The 19,520-nt window shown below is 51.8% G+C and overlaps 13 protein-coding genes across 13 annotated transcripts; 5 read left to right on the forward strand and 8 right to left on the reverse strand.

The window, feature by feature from the left end:
* Positions 1-100: 100 nt before the first annotated feature.
* BO94DRAFT_594175 (tyrosine--tRNA ligase TYS1) lies at positions 101-1,550 on the forward strand (the record flags this gene model as incomplete). The annotated part of the gene is made up of 6 exons (XM_025616195.1): positions 101-221; positions 293-331; positions 390-847; positions 895-961; positions 1,011-1,252; positions 1,303-1,550. The coding sequence occupies 6 exons, from the start codon at positions 101-103 to the stop codon at positions 1,528-1,530; spliced, it is 1,155 nt and encodes a 384-aa protein (XP_025468450.1). The 3' UTR covers positions 1,531-1,550.
* A 392-nt stretch (positions 1,551-1,942) lies between these two features.
* BO94DRAFT_545522 (universal stress protein family domain protein) lies at positions 1,943-4,347 on the reverse strand (the record flags this gene model as incomplete). The annotated part of the gene is made up of 4 exons (XM_025613242.1): positions 1,943-2,105; positions 2,160-2,221; positions 2,273-3,021; positions 3,126-4,347. 4 exons carry the CDS (start codon positions 4,345-4,347, stop codon positions 1,943-1,945), a joined length of 2,196 nt encoding a protein of 731 aa, XP_025468451.1.
* Positions 4,348-5,334: 987 nt separating this feature from the next.
* On the reverse strand, positions 5,335-6,702 carry BO94DRAFT_534315 (DnaJ domain protein). Its single transcript, XM_025611515.1, has 3 exons — positions 6,420-6,702; positions 5,958-6,361; positions 5,335-5,829 (listed from the first exon to the last, which is right to left on the reverse strand). The coding sequence occupies exons 1-3, from the start codon at positions 6,622-6,624 to the stop codon at positions 5,602-5,604; spliced, it is 837 nt and encodes a 278-aa protein (XP_025468452.1). The 5' UTR covers positions 6,625-6,702; the 3' UTR covers positions 5,335-5,601.
* A 186-nt stretch (positions 6,703-6,888) lies between these two features.
* BO94DRAFT_565329 (putative DRAP deaminase) lies at positions 6,889-7,930 on the forward strand. The gene is made up of 2 exons (XM_025614489.1): positions 6,889-7,456; positions 7,477-7,930. The coding sequence occupies exons 1-2, from the start codon at positions 6,977-6,979 to the stop codon at positions 7,645-7,647; spliced, it is 651 nt and encodes a 216-aa protein (XP_025468453.1). The 5' UTR covers positions 6,889-6,976; the 3' UTR covers positions 7,648-7,930.
* Positions 7,931-7,984: 54 nt separating this feature from the next.
* Positions 7,985-9,216, reverse strand: BO94DRAFT_565330 (STE/STE20 protein kinase; the record flags this gene model as incomplete). Its single annotated transcript, XM_025614490.1, has 5 exons — positions 8,987-9,216; positions 8,711-8,937; positions 8,648-8,686; positions 8,379-8,590; positions 7,985-8,326 (listed from the first exon to the last, which is right to left on the reverse strand). Exons 1-5 carry the CDS (start codon positions 9,076-9,078, stop codon positions 7,985-7,987), a joined length of 912 nt encoding a protein of 303 aa, XP_025468454.1. The 5' UTR covers positions 9,079-9,216.
* A 90-nt stretch (positions 9,217-9,306) lies between these two features.
* Positions 9,307-10,395, forward strand: BO94DRAFT_490570 (TspO/MBR family protein). Its single transcript, XM_025609125.1, has 2 exons — positions 9,307-9,736; positions 9,801-10,395. Exons 1-2 carry the CDS (start codon positions 9,634-9,636, stop codon positions 10,259-10,261), a joined length of 564 nt encoding a protein of 187 aa, XP_025468455.1. The 5' UTR covers positions 9,307-9,633; the 3' UTR covers positions 10,262-10,395.
* A 920-nt stretch (positions 10,396-11,315) lies between these two features.
* Positions 11,316-12,338, reverse strand: BO94DRAFT_40116 (uncharacterized protein). Its single transcript, XM_025607382.1, has 4 exons — positions 12,154-12,338; positions 11,854-12,086; positions 11,554-11,795; positions 11,316-11,500 (listed from the first exon to the last, which is right to left on the reverse strand). Exons 1-4 carry the CDS (start codon positions 12,185-12,187, stop codon positions 11,458-11,460), a joined length of 552 nt encoding a protein of 183 aa, XP_025468456.1. The 5' UTR covers positions 12,188-12,338; the 3' UTR covers positions 11,316-11,457.
* A 574-nt stretch (positions 12,339-12,912) lies between these two features.
* On the forward strand, positions 12,913-14,152 carry BO94DRAFT_534318 (OB-fold domain-containing protein). Its single transcript, XM_025611516.1, has 3 exons — positions 12,913-13,089; positions 13,311-13,444; positions 13,582-14,152. The coding sequence occupies exons 1-3, from the start codon at positions 12,957-12,959 to the stop codon at positions 13,966-13,968; spliced, it is 654 nt and encodes a 217-aa protein (XP_025468457.1). The 5' UTR covers positions 12,913-12,956; the 3' UTR covers positions 13,969-14,152.
* Positions 14,153-14,267: 115 nt separating this feature from the next.
* On the reverse strand, positions 14,268-16,356 carry BO94DRAFT_584799 (uncharacterized protein; the record flags this gene model as incomplete). The annotated part of the gene is made up of 3 exons (XM_025615655.1): positions 14,268-15,355; positions 15,412-15,514; positions 15,571-16,356. The coding sequence occupies 3 exons, from the start codon at positions 16,354-16,356 to the stop codon at positions 14,268-14,270; spliced, it is 1,977 nt and encodes a 658-aa protein (XP_025468458.1).
* Positions 16,357-16,390: 34 nt separating this feature from the next.
* Positions 16,391-17,290, forward strand: BO94DRAFT_40522 (uncharacterized protein). Its single transcript, XM_025607386.1, has one exon. The coding sequence runs from the start codon at positions 16,482-16,484 to the stop codon at positions 17,001-17,003; it is 522 nt and encodes a 173-aa protein (XP_025468459.1). The 5' UTR covers positions 16,391-16,481; the 3' UTR covers positions 17,004-17,290.
* BO94DRAFT_534321 (uncharacterized protein) lies at positions 16,903-17,412 on the reverse strand. The gene has a single exon (XM_025611517.1). It carries the CDS (start codon positions 17,356-17,358, stop codon positions 17,188-17,190), a length of 171 nt encoding a protein of 56 aa, XP_025468460.1. The 5' UTR covers positions 17,359-17,412; the 3' UTR covers positions 16,903-17,187.
* On the reverse strand, positions 17,246-18,731 carry BO94DRAFT_40471 (uncharacterized protein). The gene is made up of 6 exons (XM_025607384.1): positions 18,574-18,731; positions 18,495-18,521; positions 18,203-18,437; positions 18,042-18,143; positions 17,607-17,981; positions 17,246-17,547 (listed from the first exon to the last, which is right to left on the reverse strand). The coding sequence occupies exons 1-6, from the start codon at positions 18,645-18,647 to the stop codon at positions 17,434-17,436; spliced, it is 927 nt and encodes a 308-aa protein (XP_025468461.1). The 5' UTR covers positions 18,648-18,731; the 3' UTR covers positions 17,246-17,433.
* BO94DRAFT_40510 (uncharacterized protein) lies at positions 18,732-19,216 on the reverse strand. Its single transcript, XM_025607385.1, has 2 exons — positions 19,094-19,216; positions 18,732-19,041 (listed from the first exon to the last, which is right to left on the reverse strand). Exons 1-2 carry the CDS (start codon positions 19,102-19,104, stop codon positions 18,816-18,818), a joined length of 237 nt encoding a protein of 78 aa, XP_025468462.1. The 5' UTR covers positions 19,105-19,216; the 3' UTR covers positions 18,732-18,815.
* Positions 19,217-19,520: the final 304 nt, after the last annotated feature.

Raw genomic sequence — 19,520 nt, forward strand, 5'->3', positions numbered from 1 at the left:
CTAGGTTATCGCTGCAGATTGACTCACCAGGCACACACTATACTCGCCAGAAAGCGTGGTCTCTTCCTTTTCCAATTCCTCGGACCATCCTATTCACACCATGGCAGAGTTGAACGTCAGCGAGAGGCTCGCCCTCATCACCGAGAATCTCCAGGAGGTTCTCAACCTGGATCTCATTGAGACCATTCTGGCCGAGGGGCGGAACCCAAAGATCTACTGGGGTATGATTCAACGATATCCTGCAAGTCTATGCGATCGGGCAGCATACTAACGTATCCTTCTAATGCGATAGGTACCAGCCCGACCGGCAAACCTCACTGCGGCTACCTGGGTACAATCTCACTGAAACGTGGCCGATAGGCGCGCTGCTAACTGGTGTATCGGTATAGTGCCGGCTGTGAAGATTGCTCAGTTCCTCGCCGCGGGCGCAGAGATGACCGTCCTGATTGCGGATCTGCACGCCAACCTGGATTCGCTCAAATCCACATTCGAGCAGGTTGAGTACCGGGCGAAATACTACGAGTTCACCATCACCGCTTTGCTCCAGGCTGTCGGTGTGTCGACTGAGAAGCTGCGCTTCGTCCGCGGTTCCTCTTACCAAAAGAACATGGACTATGTGATGGATGTGTACAAGCTGTCCTCCCTGGTTTCGGAGCACGATGCCAAGCGTGCCGGTGCGGAGATTGTCAAGCAGTCCTCCAATGGCCCTCTGAGTGGTCTCTTGTACCCTCTTCTCCAGGTTCTCGACGAGCAGTACCTGGACGCTGATGCTCAGTTCGGAGGTCTTGACCAGAGGAAGCTGTTTGCCGCCTCCACGGAATGGCACCCCAAGCTTGGCTACAGGAAGGTAAGCGTATACCAATCATACCAATGATCTATAACTTACATTCTTAGCGCGCTCACCTCTGCAACGCCATGGTGCCCGGTCTTTCCGGTGGCAAGATGAGCTCTAGTGAAGAAGGTACTATCCCGCACATTTCCCCCTCAAGGAGCTACTAACACCTTATCAGACAGCAAGATCGATCTCCTCGAGTCCGTGGACAGCATCAGAAAGAAGATCCGCAAAGCGCAGGCCGCTCCCAAGGAGACCGACAACAACGGTATTCTCGCATTCGCACAGTACGTCCTTCTTCCGGTTTCGACCCTGAAGAACGGACGTCCCGAGTTCCGCGTCAGCCGTGAGAGAGACGGCCTGGAGCCTCTTGTGTACACCAACATCGAGCAGATGCACGAAGATTACAAGAACGACATCGTAAGTCTGATACTCACACTATATAATTGCCTCATACTGACCAAACCCAGCTGTCGCCACAGATCCTCAAGCCCGCTGTTGCGGAGGCTATCATTGAGCTTACCGCTCCTATCCGGGCCGCCTACGAGGCCTCGCCTGAGTGGCAGGAGGTGACGCTGAAGGCCTACCCTCCTCCGGCTCCCAAGCAGAAGAAGGATAAGAAGAAGGACAAGGGCTCTCGCCACCCGGGAGCGGCCGCCGGTGCCAAAGAAGAGACCCCTAAGCCTGTCGAGCAATAGACTAGACTAGAGATCTAGATCTCAAGCATAGCATCAAATTCACAGCCTGTCTGCCTCCTTCAAATCATATCTCCTACTTCCGTAACCTACGTGCATTCCATACATCAAACCCAGAATAAAAATACTAAATATTGTTCACTCTTTAAAGAAAGCACAATCCTCATTCATTAATTTTAATTTTTAAGCTAATAATTTAGTTCGTCATATCCGCCCGTCATGAGAGAAGGAATCATAATCATACAAGTTAAGAAGCGAAGCGAATAGAAAACAGTCTCGGAATAATAATATTTCGACCATAAGATGCATATGCGCCGGACCGCCATGAATCGGTATCGTAAGAGATAAGGTTAAGGAAGGAGGAGAGAGAAAAAAAGGGAAGGAGAAGGAGGGAGAGAGGGGGCAGGACATTCTTCTAGTCGACCTTTGCAAGGGCCAGTTTCTTGGGCGTGGTCAGATTGTTGGATAGGCGGACGTTCGTTTTCTTGTTCTTGGTCTGCTTAAGCTTTTTACGCGCAACCATTACTGGAACGGAGGAGTGCATGACGAGGTAGTTGGAGAAGGATCCGAGAAGGACACTGGGATAGGAGTTGTTAGTTTTGGGATGTATATCGTTTGAGATGGGAGCTTACCCTTTGAGTGCGCTGCGGCCTCTTGCGCCGACGATCACCAGTGTTGGATCGAGCCCGTCGATCTGGAGTTTTGTTAGTTATTAGGATTGCGAAGATATAGGAAAGGTACGCACAGCTTCGGTGATCATATGCTTCGGGCTCTTGCAATGGATGGCTTCGACAGCAACGCGGACCTGGAGCAGTGTCTTTCGCAGAAGCCGAACGCAGGTCTGAGAAATGACCTCTACAGCATGAACGCGTTCCGACTCGGCCTTGGACATGCCTCGAGCATCGACTGAGCTCGGCTTGCTGTCCGTCCCCAGGCGACCAAAGAGCGCACGGGGAAGATGGGAGTTCGAGTCATTCTGGGCCTTCTCTGCTGTCTCTGCCGTCTGCGACCCGACTACGGCTGCCGCATCCTGCATCGCCTTGGCGCCGTCGCCAATTTGCACCGACGCTGGCGTGGCCGTCTCATCGTGCATGGCGCAGACCGCATACATGGTGTCTCCGTCCCGTAGGATAGTCCCAATCGTCCACTCCAATGCATACACCGATTCTTCACTTAAGTCTGTAGCAACGAGGTATTTGCGTTGCCGTCGACGGCTGCCCTCTGCCTCTTCCTGTAGATCGGTGTAGTCCCCGCGGATGATAGTGCGGATGGACCGATGCTGAACGGTACTATCGATAGCGGACATTTGGATTCCCAGTTTCTGAGCCCGCTTGATATCGCACAGCTCGGCTTCATCCTCGGATCCGAACGGCGTGTTGGTCGCCGAGGCCGAGTCGAAGCTTGTCCGTGGATGCACATCAGGCTTCTTCGGCACTGGGCCTTGTTTTGCAGTGTGTACCAATTCAGCCTTTCCAGCTGAATCATTATCGGAACCTGCGCTCACGCCATCAGTATGTGCAAAAGGAATGGACGCAATGGTACCAGTAACCTCGACGAGAAGGAAAATCATGGAGAACACAAAAATAATGGGTACGTACGGAATACAGGCGCGGTCTTCGTTGTAGTAAGTTGCCTTTGACCAGTGCTGACGGGGGGATCTTTGTCGACGGTCTTCTTCCTGCCACGCTTAACATCGGAGTCGTCCTCATGGGCTGCCTCGTCATCACTAGAGGTAGATTCGCCGACATCCTCGTCGCTAGTCTCGATCGGATTGTTTTCATTGTCGAAATGATCTTTCTCCAGCCGGGCCTCACCCGGGGCTGACGATTTGGTTTCCACTTCGGGGGACCCAGGGCGGGATTCCGGACTAGGCTCCTTGGTAGCATTTGTCGTAGGGCTGGTTTCCTTTTTGCTGGTCACCGCAGGCTTTGCCGGTTCGGCGGCCGGGCCACGCGCATTGGGACTCAGCCAGCGGCGTTTCGGGGAGTTGGAGCGACCTGGTCGAAGAGAAGCGACTCGTGAATCCAGGGACGTTCCCCGCGTGGAGTTGCTACGGCTGGAGTCCCTGCCTCTGACAAAACTCGGGAACCCGACTTTCAGGTCGAGCCCTGACATCACCGCAGCCATGCTTGGCAGCCGATTGGATGGCTTCTCCTGCGGTTGAGCAGCGCGTCTGGATGCATTGCGGTTGGCGACGCTGGGGGGCATGTCGGTGGATGAATCCCAGCGGATGCTGGGACCAGACTTGTGTTCCGACTTAATTCGAGTATTGTTGCTGGCGCCGTTGCTGGTGTTGCTGTCTCCGGACTTTTCCTTGTCGCCTGACACCAGGTCGGTGGATCGGTGGGGGGAAACAGACCCGTCGGATTGGACGGAGCCTTTCCTCTGCGCAGAAGGCAAAGGGGGCGCCACGGCGGATGTGGTGGTTGTTGCAGTGGTGGTGGTGCGAGGGAGTGGTGGAGGCGTTGTCGCGGTTGCGGGCGATGGATTGAAGCTGGTAGCTGTAGCGGTTGAAGAGGGGGTGGCGGAGGAGCGGCGAGGAGACGAAGGAAGCGGAGAAGGCGAGGAATAGGACGAGTAGTGCGACGGATGGCGGACGGCCGAGGAGGAGGAGGGGGGAGTCACGCCAACGCCAATGCCGGCGATGGAGCCATGCCGCGGGGGCAGGAAGCCGGGACTCGGTGAGATGTCCAGCAGGCTCCGGCGCCGGTACGATGCCGGCGAGGGCCCCTCTCCCATCTCCTCCAGCAGCTCCCGCCGTTCTTCCTCCAGGGCCGTCTCCAGCGACATGTGGGCGGGTTTCCTGCTATAGTACGGCATGACGGGCTGTGGGGTATGGCCTCGCGCCGTCTCTGGCTTTGTGCGGGCGGGTTCCAGGCACTAACGGTGGGCTAACTTATTAATATGATTCAGTTGACAACTAGCTCCCAGCTTTGCCCGGCTTTGGAATAATGTGGATCGTGGAGAATGATGATCTTTTGCTGACACTTTGTTCGGTTCAGTCACACGAGTGTTGTCCCCAGGTTGTCTCCCGTGTTCTGAACCAGACTTGTTCCGAGCAGGCAGCTCCCTATGCTGGATGCTGGATGCTGAATGCTGACACCCCAAGAGGCACGCGACAAGAATGGAGAAGGATGGAGACCGGATCTCCACGTGCGTAACGGCTGCACCTCCACGGCGATCCTCACTTGGTGCTTTTTCCTCGGATGTTGCCAAGGAGAGGGGGGCTGGCGTCAGGCCAGCAAGCCGACGGTGAAGCTGTTCTGGCTCCTCTGTGGACTGTGATTGTGTGTGATTGTGTGTGACTCGGGAAGAAGTTCAAAGGTAGGGAGGGGATGGGGAGAAAGAAGAACCAAGAGGAGGCGAGGCAAGCAGGTTGGTTCAGGCCGGCCAAGGCGTCCAAAAGCTCGGCATGGCGGGGTATCACGAACAGAGGGGAGCAGCTGGCTGATCCTTATAGGCACCATCACCGGTTTGTGCGAGGTGCCACCCCTCCACTTTGGCCATCCCTTGCATTGACCCCCAGGCTTGATGCCGGCGATCATCCTGGGGACTTGAGGCAGTCGGGCTAGTGTCACTCCTTCACTCCTGCTGGGATGCAGCTGGAATGCAAACCTGTCTGGTGCTCACCAATGGAGACCGTCTTGTGTACGCAAGATGCAGTAAACCGACTGCTTATTTATGCTCGACGTGAGGTGGTATGTGTGGTGTTTGGTGTTCAGGAGCTGTCATCGGTCACGTTCTCCTTTGGCCTGAACTGGTCAGGGCCCTTCCCCAACAACCCCCAGGCATCCATTCCATCTTCTGGCGGTCAAAGAAGGTATCATGTCTGTTCTATTACCTATGGGTTGATTCACAATAGCAAATGGTTGGAAAACAATGACAAATCATAACAAATACAAGAAAACAAGAAAAGAAGTGCTCCCCCCATGCCGATTTGCCAATTCACTCAATGTACCATCCTGCGAAAGGACTTGTCCCTACATAACCAGAACGCCCAACCCCCAAAGAAAAATGGCGCAAAAATGAATCCACCCAAAGACCCGGTTGCTGTCCGGCACCAAGTCACACCCACTACGCCTTGGACTTCTTCCTCTTGTTATGTCCCAAGCGCGCAGCAGCAGCGTTGAACTCCTTGTCTGTAGGTTCTTTGGCTGGCCGCTTCCTGCTCCTGGGTTTCCCCGTATCCGGGTCCAGGTCATACTTCTCATCCATCTTTCCGAAGAAGGCATCGATACGGGTGGCCTGCCGCTGTCTGATCAGCGCTGCCAGGTCACTCATGTCCCCTGTGCTCGCGCCCTTCTTTCCCCCTTGTTCTTCTTCTTGTTTGCTTTCTTCCCCTCGATCTCCTTCCCCAATTGTTCTGCCTCCTTCGCCTCCTTCTGCGCCCGCTTCAGTCGCAGCTGGCGCTTCCTCTCCGGCTCCTCCACGTATTTCTTGTACTCCTTGGTTTTTCCCTCCGCAATCGCCGTGTCGATAATGGCGCGGAACCGTTCATCGTCATCGATCACATTACACAGCATCACCGACTCGTAGACTTTGTCCAAATCTCCCCGGTGGGTCTCATAGGCTGCCAACACATCCTTCGCCTCTTCCTCAGATCGCTGGTAGTCTTTCTTGATTTGATCGAGCGCATTCTCATCGATCGCAGCGGAGAACTGTTCCCGGTAGAAGTCCAACCAGTCAAAATCATCATCCTCATAGACCGCTTTAGCCGTGCTGCCAGTCCGGTCAAATTTCTCTCGTCGACCTTCATCGGAGAGGACAGCGTAGGCGAAAGCAATCTGCTGGAACTTGGTGTTTGCCTCTTCCTTCAGGTTCGGGGGGGCCTTGTCTGCAATGCTATCAGAATACGACAGTTTCACCGAATACGAGCGAGAATTTTCACGAACCGGGATGGTGCTTCAGCGCCTTTTTCTTGTAGGCAGTCTTAATCTGGTCCGGGGTTGCATCGTGCTCGACGCCGAGGATGTCATACAGATCGCTTTCGAGGGGAGCTTCGCGAGGGACGTCGGCTTTCGCTTCCTCGTCACTCTCGTCACTCTCGTCATTTTCGAAGATGGGTTTGTCCCAAAAGGCTTCACCGGGAATAGACATAGCGGATCAAAAATGCAAGAGAGACCAATATCTATGACAAAAAGGGAAAAGTAGTTGTGTTCTTCTAACACGAAGGTGATTTATCTCAGGGAACAAAACATGCATAACACCGAGGGCGGGCCGGCGAGACTCCCAACAAACAAGACAAACAGAAACGCGCGGGACGCGATCCTCTTTGTTTTCCTAATGTAGGTTAGCGTCACTTCAAGCTACTTATCAATCTACGTATGCGGTCATAGCCCTTCTACTTTCATCACAGCTACTAACATTCTTCTACAATCTACACTCCAATCCCAATCACGACCCTCCTCACCTCTACAAACACACATTCACAACAAATCATCCACCCACAATGACAACCCCTCACCTAAAATACATGCGCGATTGCCTCAACCTCGCCTCCCAAGCCCCCGCCCTCCCAACCAACTTCCGCGTCGGCGCGGTCCTCATCTCCCGACACATCTCCGACCCAACCCCCAACTACACCTCCGACCTCGTCCTCTCAACCGGCTACACAATGCAACACCCGGGCAACACACACGCCGAACAATGCTGTCTAGCAAACTTCGCTTCCCAGCACAACGTCTCCCCTGACCACGTCGCCGAAGTCCTCGCCTCCGACCCGGACCGCAAACTAGTCATGTATGTGACGATGGAGCCATGCGGGAAACGGCTTTCGGGGAATTTGCCCTGCGTGGAGAGGATTATTCGGACGAGGGGCGGGAAGAAGGGCATCGAGAAGGTGTATTTTGGGGTGAAGGAGCCCGGGACGTTTGTGGGGGAGTCGATGGGGGTGAGGATGTTGGAGGAGGCGGGGATTGAGTGGGAGGTTGTGGGGGGTTGGAGAGGGAGATTTTGGGGGTTGCGGTGGCGGGACATGAGGATAGGGAGGGGGAGGTTGAGAGGGCGATGCAGGGGGTGGAGACGGATTTGGATAAAATTAGTGAGGAGGAGAGGAGGAGGCAGGAGGGGGTGAAGAGGAATCCGAAGAAGAGGATGATGGAGGGGGAGGTTATGGTTTAGGTGTTTGTGGGTTTGGTTGGGGATACCGCTGGCGGTGTATAGGTTGTGGAGTTTGGGATGCACATGTCTCAGAGATTGGGGATGTATTATTGTACAGAAATCTACTTTAAAGTCGTTCCTTTGCGGATATGCCGTTTGACAGGTACGGATCTAGGCTTCGTCTGGGCTCCAAACTTGGCGATAAGATACGGGATGCGCTGGTGTCCAATGTTTTTGTACGTCCAGATAGAAGATTCGATTCAACCTTAGAATTGCTTTTTGATAACAATTCAACCGAGGAGATAAGATATGCTAATTAAAGACAAGACAGCCGGGTTTTGGAAACAAAATACACCGGCTAGTCTTCCTGAAACCACCCATCCTCCAAAAGCTCTTGTGCCGTGGGTCTATCCCTCCAATCCAGCATCATAATCTTCGAGATGAAATTCTTGTCTCTCAGGGAAATCTCCTTCTCCGTTGTCCGAATGAAAGGTGTTGTCTGTGATTGAGGGATCTCATGCATCAGGTATAGAATCGCCAAGACTGTTTCGGGGCTTGCAATCTCCTGATATTTCCCCGGAAAGGGCCCAAAATAGCTAAACTGCCGTTTCAGAACCTCCAAATTGTATTCCTCATGGCCATACGGCACTGTGCGTGGTCGGAATAAGTTGAAGTCACCCCTGTATATCAGGCTGATCAGCTACAATGAAGTGTCAGGCTATAGTCTCATATTAAAGACGTGCATAACTCACCACCGTTCCAAAGGACCAGATATCGGTGGCTGTGTTCCAAGGCGTTTCCATCAGTACTTCAGGGCTCGACCACATAGCCGCACCTATAGGTGTGCCTTTTTTTGCGATAGTGCTGTCGGCAGGATAGCAGCCTCCAAGGTCGCCGAGCTGGATTTCGGAAAACCGATTTTCGCCTTGCTTGTAATTCACGAAGATGTTGTCTAGCTTGACATCTTGAGGTTCGAATTAATTAGAGGGATGTGGATAATACCCTATTCGAATAAACCTACCTGTGTGCACGTATCCATCTTTATGGAGGACATTCAATGCTTCGAGTATGCATCATGCAACACATTTAAGCTCCTGACGATTGAGGGTTTTCTTGATAGATGAACTCAGAAGGTTGTCTTCTAAATAATTAAGGATTATGATAGGTGGCTCCGCGGGCTCTTGTACTTCATCAAGTAATGGCCGTAAATGAGTTGTCGAATGCTGGAAGCGTTTTAAAACATCTCTCTCGTTTTCCACGCGAGGATGGCTTTGAACTCCTTTGACCACGACTGTCTCCTTGGCTTGATTCCTACTAAGGCTTAGCCAAGTAGCTGGCAGTTTTATGGAAGGTCATATACTCTGCAAACCAAACCGTGTCCTGAACCTGTTTCGTAATGATATATCTCCCTAGCCTACCTCGGAGGGTCTGGCCAAGTTTCAGAAGTGACATGGGGGTGACGCTTCAGTACTTAGTAATGATACATTAAGGGGCAACAGATGATGAAGACGGAGGGGGCCAAGGGGCCGTAGCGCGACATGTCACCACGTGATGCAATTCTAAAATAGCAGGGCATGGGTGACGGTGACTGTAGATATCAATACGTGATTCTAATGCTTAGCCTTCCTACCTAGATAGTAGCTTGCTTCAGAGTCAAGCTTATGGGTAAGCTTCTCCGCACGCGGTACAACTCGGTAGATCCGCAAATGCGGGGAAAGCTACAGATCACCGTTCGATGAACAGCATCAGGAGCAGATCTCACCTCTTCAAAAAGCCATCTTGTCAGTTGTCAGATGCCTAAACACTCGACCAGCGCATGTGTTGGGAAGGAAACACTTAATTTCTCCGCATAAAAGCACTCCCTGGTGGGATCCCGCAATGACGTCGACCACTCCTTGCTCCCGCGATCGATCGATCCTCCGCAATAAATAAATACATCGCCAACCGAACACACCTCCACGCCAACAAGCTCTCATCAATTCATTGCTGTTCCTCGGACCCAGCAACATGCCCTGGTCCACCGCGCTTCCCCAGGCGATTTTCGCCAACCCTCTTGCATCCGTGGTGACGCCCATCACCACCGGCTCGCTCATCGGCTATCACACCAATCGTGAGCTTGCACCCCCCCCTGCTGGATATCTAGACCATCCTATCGCATCGCTAACACATACCAGGAAAAGGAAGGACAAAGCAAATCTACCACTCCCTCAAGAAACCGCCCTTGTATCCACCCACCTGGCTCTTTCCGTGCGCTTGGACCGCCCTCTATGGAATGATGGGCTTTGCGATCCACCACGCAACTGTCTCGGGAACCATTGCGACGATGGATTCGTCGACAATCGTACAAGACTGGGCGGTCAAGTCACAAACACTATATATCTCGCAACTGGCGTTGAATCACCTATGGATGCCCCTGTTCTTTATGCTACGGAAACCGGCATGGGCGCTGGCGGATATCTTGCTCCTGGGAGGGAATGTCGCGGCGTTGATGCATATCTGGTGGAAGCATGATCGCGTGGCGTTCTGGTTGATGGCGCCGTATGCGGCTTGGTTGGGATTTGCGACTTATTTGAATGCAGGCGTGGGGATGTTGAACCAGTGGACCATTGGGGGAGGACAGAAGAAGCAGGAGTAATTCGTTGGTCTGGTGGTAGTTTATTTCCCTGCTATGGGGTGAGTTTGTTATCTTATGTTGAGTCTATATCCACAGAAGCTTTCTACCACTTATGGAATTTGTGATGCTTGAATGTGCACTCTATATACTTCCTCTTTCGAGCCTCTCCTCATCTTCTTATAATTAAGACACCTGTCCATGATATCCGCCATAGCCATGGGCCTCAATATAGCCTGAACTTTGCAATTTCGACCTAAGACCAAGAACGGCGACCATGAAGCTTTCCAAAAGCGGGAGTCACCAACGGGCATTCAACCATTGAGTCGTGCACACCATCATCAAGTAGTTCGAACTCCGTCTTTACATGCAAGTAGCATCGAACCTGTGTTATCGGAGCCCTTTTACCCCTTTCTAAATTAATATCTATACTGACGTCATTTCTTCTTGCCCAGAGTAGTATGGTTTCAAGCCCCTAAATATCTCGGTTTACTGCTAACAACTTGGATAGATAATTGACGAAGTCCGTGGCTTTGAGTCCCTATATTGAGATAAGTTATAGACGCTTGACAGATACAAAGCCTTGGGCCGACATGGAAAGAGATAAATTACTACAGCTTCATTCAATAATACTATCAGGGTGGCTGTATCTACCCCTCACCATGACTATCCTTTCATATAAATCATCTGTGCATGGAATTCACGATACGGAGTAGAATTACCTTTTCTGCCTTGAGGAAAATCTGCTGTGTTGTAGTTTGAAGACCTATGACGAACGGTGTACCGCCCTCGATCAAGTGCAACAATATCTCCTGGAGAACCGTCTGGCAGACGCGGACATCCTGCTGAGAAGACGAGATAGATGTTCTAAGGGCAGAGTACGGAGAAGAGCATAAGAAGCGCTGTGGATGGGATGACGAGCACCAGGCTCAACAACCACAGTCTATGTTGGCGGCGGTATAGTCGACTGATGAGGTATCCACTGTTTCGGATTCATCAGATCCAAGGCTAATTATGGTGACGGATACTAAACAAGAGTCCAAAAAGTTCGGATTGAAGAGATCGGTAGGGAAAATGGCTGAGAAATCGGGCATGCATTCAGAGTAGAGATGGATAAGACACATAATAAATATTCAATACTTTTACTCAAGCAAGAATCTCCTTTTACAGGATGCAGATTGCTTGCCCCTTCTTCAATACATCCACTATTCCAATTTTAGTCAGTTCAAACCACTCGCAAATACCACAGACACAGCAGCATATCTATTCTTGTCAGCCAGAAGCAAAAGAAGACCGGGCTCTAGGTTAACACTCACGCCGCAGTAACTGCCATAATCTCCGAATTCTTTGCATCGCTCAACATAGCAAGAGCAGCAGGATAAAGAGTCGAGAACAGTATCACCAGGCCAAGGCGAACAGTCTGGCTACTGATAAAATACAGGACCACAATCGAGAGAGCCAGAAGAATAGAGGAGACTGGGATAGCGAGCAGTCTGACCACAGATCGGATGCGTTTGTCTGAGAAGATCCTCATTTCGCCTCTTGGTGTGGCGATGCGCTATAAAACAATCAGCCAACTAGCATTTACCTATGTATGGATACCAGACAGAGCAAACCTTCTCCTCGAAAGGTCGATATAGATACATCCCCATAGACTTGGATGCAAATTCCCTCTCCTCCCACGAATTAGCGACCAAATCACCATGATAGCGCCCATTCAGGAAAGAGCTGGAATTCATCTGTGCCATGTCAAATCTGTGTGACTGGAACAGCGCTTGAAGGTTCTTGCAAGTTCGTCTGTTGGGGGAGACTTGGTTCAGGAAGCGTGCTTGTGCTCGGAGTGCTTCATCTAGAATAGATACAATGTTACTGCGACTGTACAATAGAGGTCAGGCTAGATTAGACAGGAAACTTACAGTATTCTTTCAATGTCTTCCTCAGCCGATGCATACAGTCTAGGTACTCGCTATCCTCTTTCTTCTTCAATGCAAATAGGCTTCTGGGAACATCGCATGTGTCATTTCCCTTTGCTGTGTCGTTGTATAGTCAATCGAGCTTGTCTAAAGTGGCCTCTATATCTGCAAGTTCGGATTGGAGATATAGGATGTTCCGAGCGTTTAGTTCTTTGAAAGCTTGGGGGGTATTCAGATCGGCGTCTGAAGCTGTCATGCTTGACAGTAGCGAGTATCCGATCTTGGGGGTCTCGGTAGACATCATAGCATTGAGGTATGTCTAGAAAATGGTAGTTTTCTGATGAAGAAGATGAAGCTCAACTTGCAAACCTCTAGAGTGAGTCTTTTACGTTGCTTAAATGAGGATGTGAAGACTAGCCATCCAATTCCTGCACTGTTACACGGCAGTGCCTGCCGTTTGATGACCTGGCGGGGTTGCCTGAGACGAGTTCGGAGGACCACAAGCACTTTGCAGGTTCGAATCCTAACCAAAATTCCCGTAGAACTTCCTAATGTATATGATGTGTAGTAATAATTATTCTAGGTGACTGCCCAGGGAGGCAGGCCTATAGGTAGTCGGGATATGCCACCACGTTCAGTGTATACATGCTTCTCCACAGACGATCAGCCCAACAGCCTTATCACCACCTGACCCACCACGTGATCCCGATAAACACGCCCCTCATCCGCATCATCAACACTCTTCCCTCGATCAACCGTCTCCCCACCGAAACCTCTTTCCATCCCCAAGCCATGAAAATGGTCCCATGGCGACGGCGGATAACAATGACCTCGTCTTTTATCCCGCGTTTTGCTTCAAAGCTTCCCCAACCCACTTCACCTGGGTGAAGATGGCCGCGGTGGATGTGCTACGACTGAAAAGACGTGCAGAGTTCCAAGGTATGTTGTTTACTTTATGCTTCTGTGTATTCCTCATGGTTGGCGCTGTTCACATACATCTCTTTGTATTGATATCTATGTACACGTCTGTCTGGGTACTATACTGCTTGTGCATTGCGACTTAATCTTGTCATTACTTCACATCCCATTTCATCTATCCCATACCGTACCAATCACCAACCAAGCACCATCACCATAACCACCCTAACTCAAAACTCCAGACCAATCAACCTACTTCTACAACAACCACCCCATCCGATTCATCTCCCTAATTGGACTAATAATCGCGCGCCACGAACTCCCCACCCGATCAATTCTCACTCTGGATGACAGCACCGGCGCAACCATCGACATAGTCATCCAGAAAGATCCCACCACCTCCACCACCACCTCCACCCCCTCACACCCAACAACCCCACACACATATCCCCAACAACCCAAGCCCCGTTGGACATCACGGCCCTCGCCCCTGGAACCCTCACCCATGTGAAGGGGACAATCTCCACGTTCCGCAACAAAACCCAGCTACAACTCGAACGATACTTCATCATCCGGGACATAAACACTGAGATGCGGTTCGTGGATCAGCGGTCCCGGTTCCTGGTGGAGGTGTTGTCCGTGCCGTGGCGGTTGGGCGGGGACGAGGTGGAGAGGTTACGGGGGGAGATGGAGGATGAGGAGGAACTGGTGGAGGAGGAGCAGGAGCGGGTGAGGAGGCGGGAGAGGAGACGGGTGGAAAGGGAGGAGAGGGATGCGAGGAGGATTCAGAGGGGTTGGGAACGGGAGGAGAGGATTAGGGCTAAGGAGGCGGGGTGTTGTAGGGATGCCGGGGTGAGGGTGATGAGGGAGATTGAGAAGAGGAGGGGGGTTGGGGAGTAATTTGAGTTATTGATGATATTTATTTCCGAAAGGTCTGAGTACTATTGATACAGGGAGAATGAATGAAAAGAGAGCCCTGCAGGTTTGGGCTTGGTTACATCATTAAGGGGTTCATGGGTCATGGGTCATGGGTCATGTCATAAGAAGAGACGAGACAGTTCGAAGATGAGAGTAATAATGAAGAAACGCTTTCATAAGTCATGAGTCATACACGGATATCTCTTTTCCATCGGAAAGCGCCAAAACGGACTTGAATGAATACACGCTATCAGGAAAGCAAACCTGCGTGTCAGAGTCATTCACCTATAACCATATGGCTTGTATTCGTAGCCGGTGGCCCCGCGATAGTAGTCCTCGGCACCGCCCCAACTGCTTCGTTTGAGCTTTTCTCGCTCGTTGTCTCGGTCACGAAGCGAGTCGTATAGCCTTGGGTCATCATGGTCATGGCCAAGGTCGTGATACCTGCGCCGGTCTTCGATAATGTCGCCCGGAAGGGTAGATGCAGTGGAAGTGTAGTAATAGTCACCGTCTGAGACCCCCTGATACCGAGAGCTACCGCCGTGGCCTAGGAGATCGCTCTCGGAGTGTCTGTAGTCACCACCTGCATGACCTCCCCGTGAGGGACTGGGTGATCGTCTGTAAGTAGTCGCGGGACGCTGCGAGTTACTGGTGCCTGTACGAGGGTAGTAAGGATCCTGGCTGTATGCCTCGGAAGTTCGTGGTCCCATCGTAGTCGGTCCATCCCGAGGGCCAGCGCCTGCGGACATCGAGTTGGCATGTCGATGGCTGGGCGTACCAGGCTCCTCATAGACTTTGCCGCCTCCAGGCTGCGCCGTGTACGGTTTCCTCTGGCGTTCAATGGGACGTGACGGCGCCTCTGTGTCGTCGTCGTCGTCGACGACAGCAGAAGAGGATGTACTATGGTAGGGCTGACGTTCGCGCTCTCCCACCGAAGGAGTCGAGTCAACAGAGCTCACCGATGCCTTGTGTGCAGCTTCTCTGTGGCGTTGTGCAGCGGCCTGTTTCAATTCCTCCTTGGTGATCGGAGGCAAGTCAACGGCACAATGTTTGATGATGTGTTGATCAATCTCTTCCCTCAATGAGAGATTGGGCGTGTCAGGGAACAATCGCCGGGGTATCTCCTTGGGAAACCTTTCGCTCCTTTTGTCGGGGTTGCTGATGGGCATGTTCAACACCGCTTTTTGGAAGCGCTCGTACTCTTTCTCGGGATGGGCCTGGATCATCAAGGTTGCCCAACGCTCGAAGCCGCGGGGAGTCAGGCCTGGGGTGTCAGGTCGCTCGCTCAACCTTTCTTGCACAAGATGGTGCTCTGCTTCTAGCTCTCGGAACAATCTCGATATTGATGAGGTTTGATCGTCAAAAATGTCTGGAGGCATCCAAGTCAGCGACATCTGCGTCACAACAAAGACCATAGATGCTGACCTTGCCAAGGGTAAAGATCTGATGACACACTTGTATCTTCATAAAACTTTTGCAATTTTCCCGGAACTACGACCAGAGTGTTTCCCGGCGGATAGTCCTCAATCTGATCAGAGAGTTTTGTTAGCCTCCAGAGCTCTCCTGTTGCAGGGTTGTACTTACAAGGTGGACTGCGACCCCTCGCAAGAACTGGCCAAGCCTTTCTGTTGGCTTCCCGTCTTCGAAGAGCTTGCCCCAGATCTTTTCCAGCGTTGTCATCTCCGTTACTGTATCTTCCCTTGATGGTGGCTTTGGTCGAGACTCCATATTCTGGCTCTGATGGCTGAGCTGGCTTGCTGGTGACCCGTGCCTCTCCGCTGACTGTCCCAAGGATGATCCGGGAAATAAATGGGGGCTGCTGGGATGTACGGGGGGCGGCACAGGTGCCTGATAGTCCGTTTCTCCCGGGGGAATTTTAGGCGGTGGAGGAGGGGTGTTTTGGGGCCTCACGGGGGAGTGCATCGGTTCGCCATATGTAGAGCCTGGAGGAGCCCATTGTGGCGGGGGCTGTGACGACGGCACTTGATCGTTTTGCAAGTTGTCCAATCCCGTCGCCTTCAGCTGTTGTATCACTGTCGCAGTTATCTGGGAAACGACCTCCGGAGACAGGTAGTCTGGCTTGTCAGCCTGATGGAAGGCTGAATTCACAGCCTCGTTGATCCTTCCAGTATGCGGTTGTTGCTGCTGCTGCTGCCATGGAGCTGATTCATAAGAAGGCTTCGGATAGTAACCCGCCGGGGAAGAGGATGTCGGAGGGGCTTGGGGCTGAGGCATATTGATCTGCTCGGGCCCATATTGCGAAGGGTAAGGCGGGGTGTAAGACGAGGCACGGTTTTCATTTGGGTTGACATGGTTCATAGTTCCAAACTGCGAGTAAGGGGGACTGTTGGGAAAACCATTGTAAGCCATCGTGACCGCTGTTGGGGCGCAGGAAGCTGGTTCAATGTTGTGTTGCCCTGCTCTCTCACGAGCCCAAAAGATCACCCAAGCTAGCCTTGTGGATAAAGTACTGAGGCGCTGAAAGAGGGGAACTAATGGTAAAGAGGGTCAAAAAAATAATGGAGAAGATGGGGGGCTTGGATGCGACAATCGTGTGGCAACGCCAGTGCAGAGAAAGAAGTGGGAACAAAGAAAGAGAAGGAAGAGGGGCGACGATGGAGGGGCGCAGGAAGGGCGCCGGAGGTGAAAGTGAAACGGACGGTGTAGCGAGCTGGCCGGGGATCGTCGCGCAGCAAGTGACAGCAGCACGAAGATATAGGCAGGTACTCGGCAACAGAGAAAATCGAAGGAAGAAGAATCCCGAGACCACAAACAAATCGACTGCCAGGTGCAGAAAGTCGCAGAAGAAGAGACAGGGGAGGAGGAGGTCATACGTCATTGCCGGCTGCGGGGGACCGAAACGGTTTGTTGTCCGCCTCGCCTCCATTGCAATGGAATCCCGTCTTGCGTTCCCTCCCTGGCCCAAATCACCGTCTTTGGGAGGCGATGACGAGGCACGGCTGGTTTATTCTATCAATGGCCGTCATGGTAGGACAATCTTGGTCTCCCGGTCCTAGACGTCCATCTTATCACTAATTGTCAGCCTGCCGAGTAGTAGCATAGGTATATACACGCGGACCTACTCGACGGCTAACCGAGATCATCGCATCCATGGTTGACTATGCGGGAACGGACCGTGTCTAACGTGTCCCTGGAATTGACTTGACAACGATCCAGTGAAACCGAAAACTGTCAATGTAATTATCCTTGGAAATACAGCGGCTGCAACTGTTTCCTACCCACGACCTGCCAGTGTCTCCAACTGCCACAGTACAAGTGATGCATTCTGTTTAGGAAACCAAAAGAATCAACGAAGAGAAGGAAAAGGAAAGAACCGAAAGGAGAAGAGAAGAACCGAAAGCAAGCTCTCATTTGAACCCAACGTTCTTGCAACTCAACACGATCTCCGTAGCATATAGCTTTGCCCCCTCGGTGTAGCAGGACGGCTCACAGAAAGCTGTCTAGGTCATTGTCTTCGTCCTCGTCGTCGGAGGGGATAGTCTGGCCCGTGGGCTCGGGAACGCTCATACTGGGACCTTCGCCCTTTTCGAATCGATAGCCCTGCGCAAGATCGTTACTACCGCCCGTCCTCAATAAGACCTGATGTCTCGCATACTCACTCGAATCTTGGCGAATTTGGGCTCCTTCTTCCGTATCGCCCGGGCGACATCGCTGGGATCCGTCTTCTTGACACCCCAGGCAGTCCATCCACTGTGAATAGATGCAGCATCCTCTGCAAGATCTGCAGGATCTGGAGCCTCGATTCGGATGGACATGCGGTGGGGGTTTCCCTGAGGGTCGTATCCAATGAACTCTCTCTCCTTTCCGTGGCGACTGCTATTCTCATCGGTATTTTCCTTCTCTAGAAAAACACCGCCGGCAATGGACTGGTCGTCATCGTCATCGTCGTTGCCGTAGATAGAGCCGTCATAGTGAGACTCGCTGCCTTGAATGCGCCTGGTAGACCCCACCACGGAGCTACCGCCTATCTGACTCTTTAAGATTGTCAGTAATTCCAAGATTCGGGTTGTGTAGGGGTCATGAGCGGCACCAACAGTAGCTGCACTAGCGGTGGTAGAGTCGCCATCAGTTATCATCTTGTGTTCGTCGACCAAAGGCTCAGTTTCCGAATGTTTCTGGACACAGTTCAAGCATCTCTGCTCAGGAATTAGAGGTCGGCTCCACAGTCCCCATCAGATGGATTCAGACAGCATACCGCAGAGTCACGCGCTTGGCGCTGGTTCTTAGCAAAATCATCCACAGGCTTGACCCGATCACAGGCGGAGCATTTGAGCTCAGCGAGACTTCCTCCCGTGCAAGTCAGACATCTGGCATATCCACTGGTACTGGCCCGAGCTCCCTTGACCACTACAGCGTGGCGTAGCGCTTCCAGCTGTCGATTCGAATAGGCATTGATGAACCGAAATTTCTTGCATGTCCCGCACTTGATCCTAGGCCTTGTTAGTCATCCTAAACATTGGCACTCACTAAAAGCGAGCTAGACTCACTTGTCAGGCAGAATGACACGGTCGATCCTATGGTAGTGTCAGTTAGGATAGTTCGGGTCATGCGGGGTAGTCAACTGACTGTCTCTTGATTGATTCGCTGTAACCCCCAGAATAAGCATTGGGAAAACCGGGACCCAACTTCCGTGAGCTCATTGTGAAGATGTTCACAGGATAAAGTGCAGTAGACAGAGGAAAGTGCTGAGAAGTAGACAAATAGCAGCAGCGAACTGATAAAGGATCCGGATAGAAGGAAAGTGGTCTCAAGATAGGAAATTGTGTTGACTTTATATAATTTTGTGCAAAACTGTATTTGAATGCCCATCACCACAGCATCCTAAGCGAGATAAGGTGGCTCTGGTGAAGAGTCTCGGTGAGCAGTAGAAAGAGTCTCAGTGAGAGGTGAAGGGTGTAGATGATCGCATTCACTGGTGATATCAGAGGTAGTTGGGCACCAGTCACAAGCCAAGAATTTAAGACAACTCCTGAGGACGGCGCGGTGGCGGCAGAGAGCATCATGAGCATTGGTTCATGGCTGGAAAGTTCCATTCTAGAAGGAAGTCAGCGTTGTCTGACTACGCAGCAAGCGGAAAGTGACATACAAAGCAACCATGGTGGTATTATTGAGTACGGCAAACACCGTATTTCTCCCATCCTATTCGGGACTTTAGCACAGCCTGGACGGCAGTCTGCGTTTGCTGCTCAGAGGCTATTTCTCGTGGTCTGTACCATCCGTGACCAATTGCCTGCCAGTCTGAGATAGGGCCCTGGTACGGAGTACAAGCTGCAATGTCTGGCAAACGCTTCGCCGCCAAAGTTAAACAGATGTTCTGGGTTGATGAGCGCCTCCACACGCCACTTGCACTTTTCTCATTCGCTTAAGAAAGTCGAAAGAACCACCACTACTTGGCTTTTTGCGAGTTTCTGGAGGCTCGATTGGATAGCAAAGCACTACGGAAAATGTCAACTCTATATCAAAATGAAGATGAGAGTGATGACGTAGTATAATCTTAAATTGATGGATTCCAG

The sequence above is a fragment of the Aspergillus sclerotioniger genome (assembly GCF_003184525.1).
Source record: "Aspergillus sclerotioniger CBS 115572 chromosome Unknown BO94scaffold_11, whole genome shotgun sequence".
NCBI classification, from domain to species: Eukaryota; Fungi; Ascomycota; class Eurotiomycetes; order Eurotiales; family Aspergillaceae; genus Aspergillus; species Aspergillus sclerotioniger.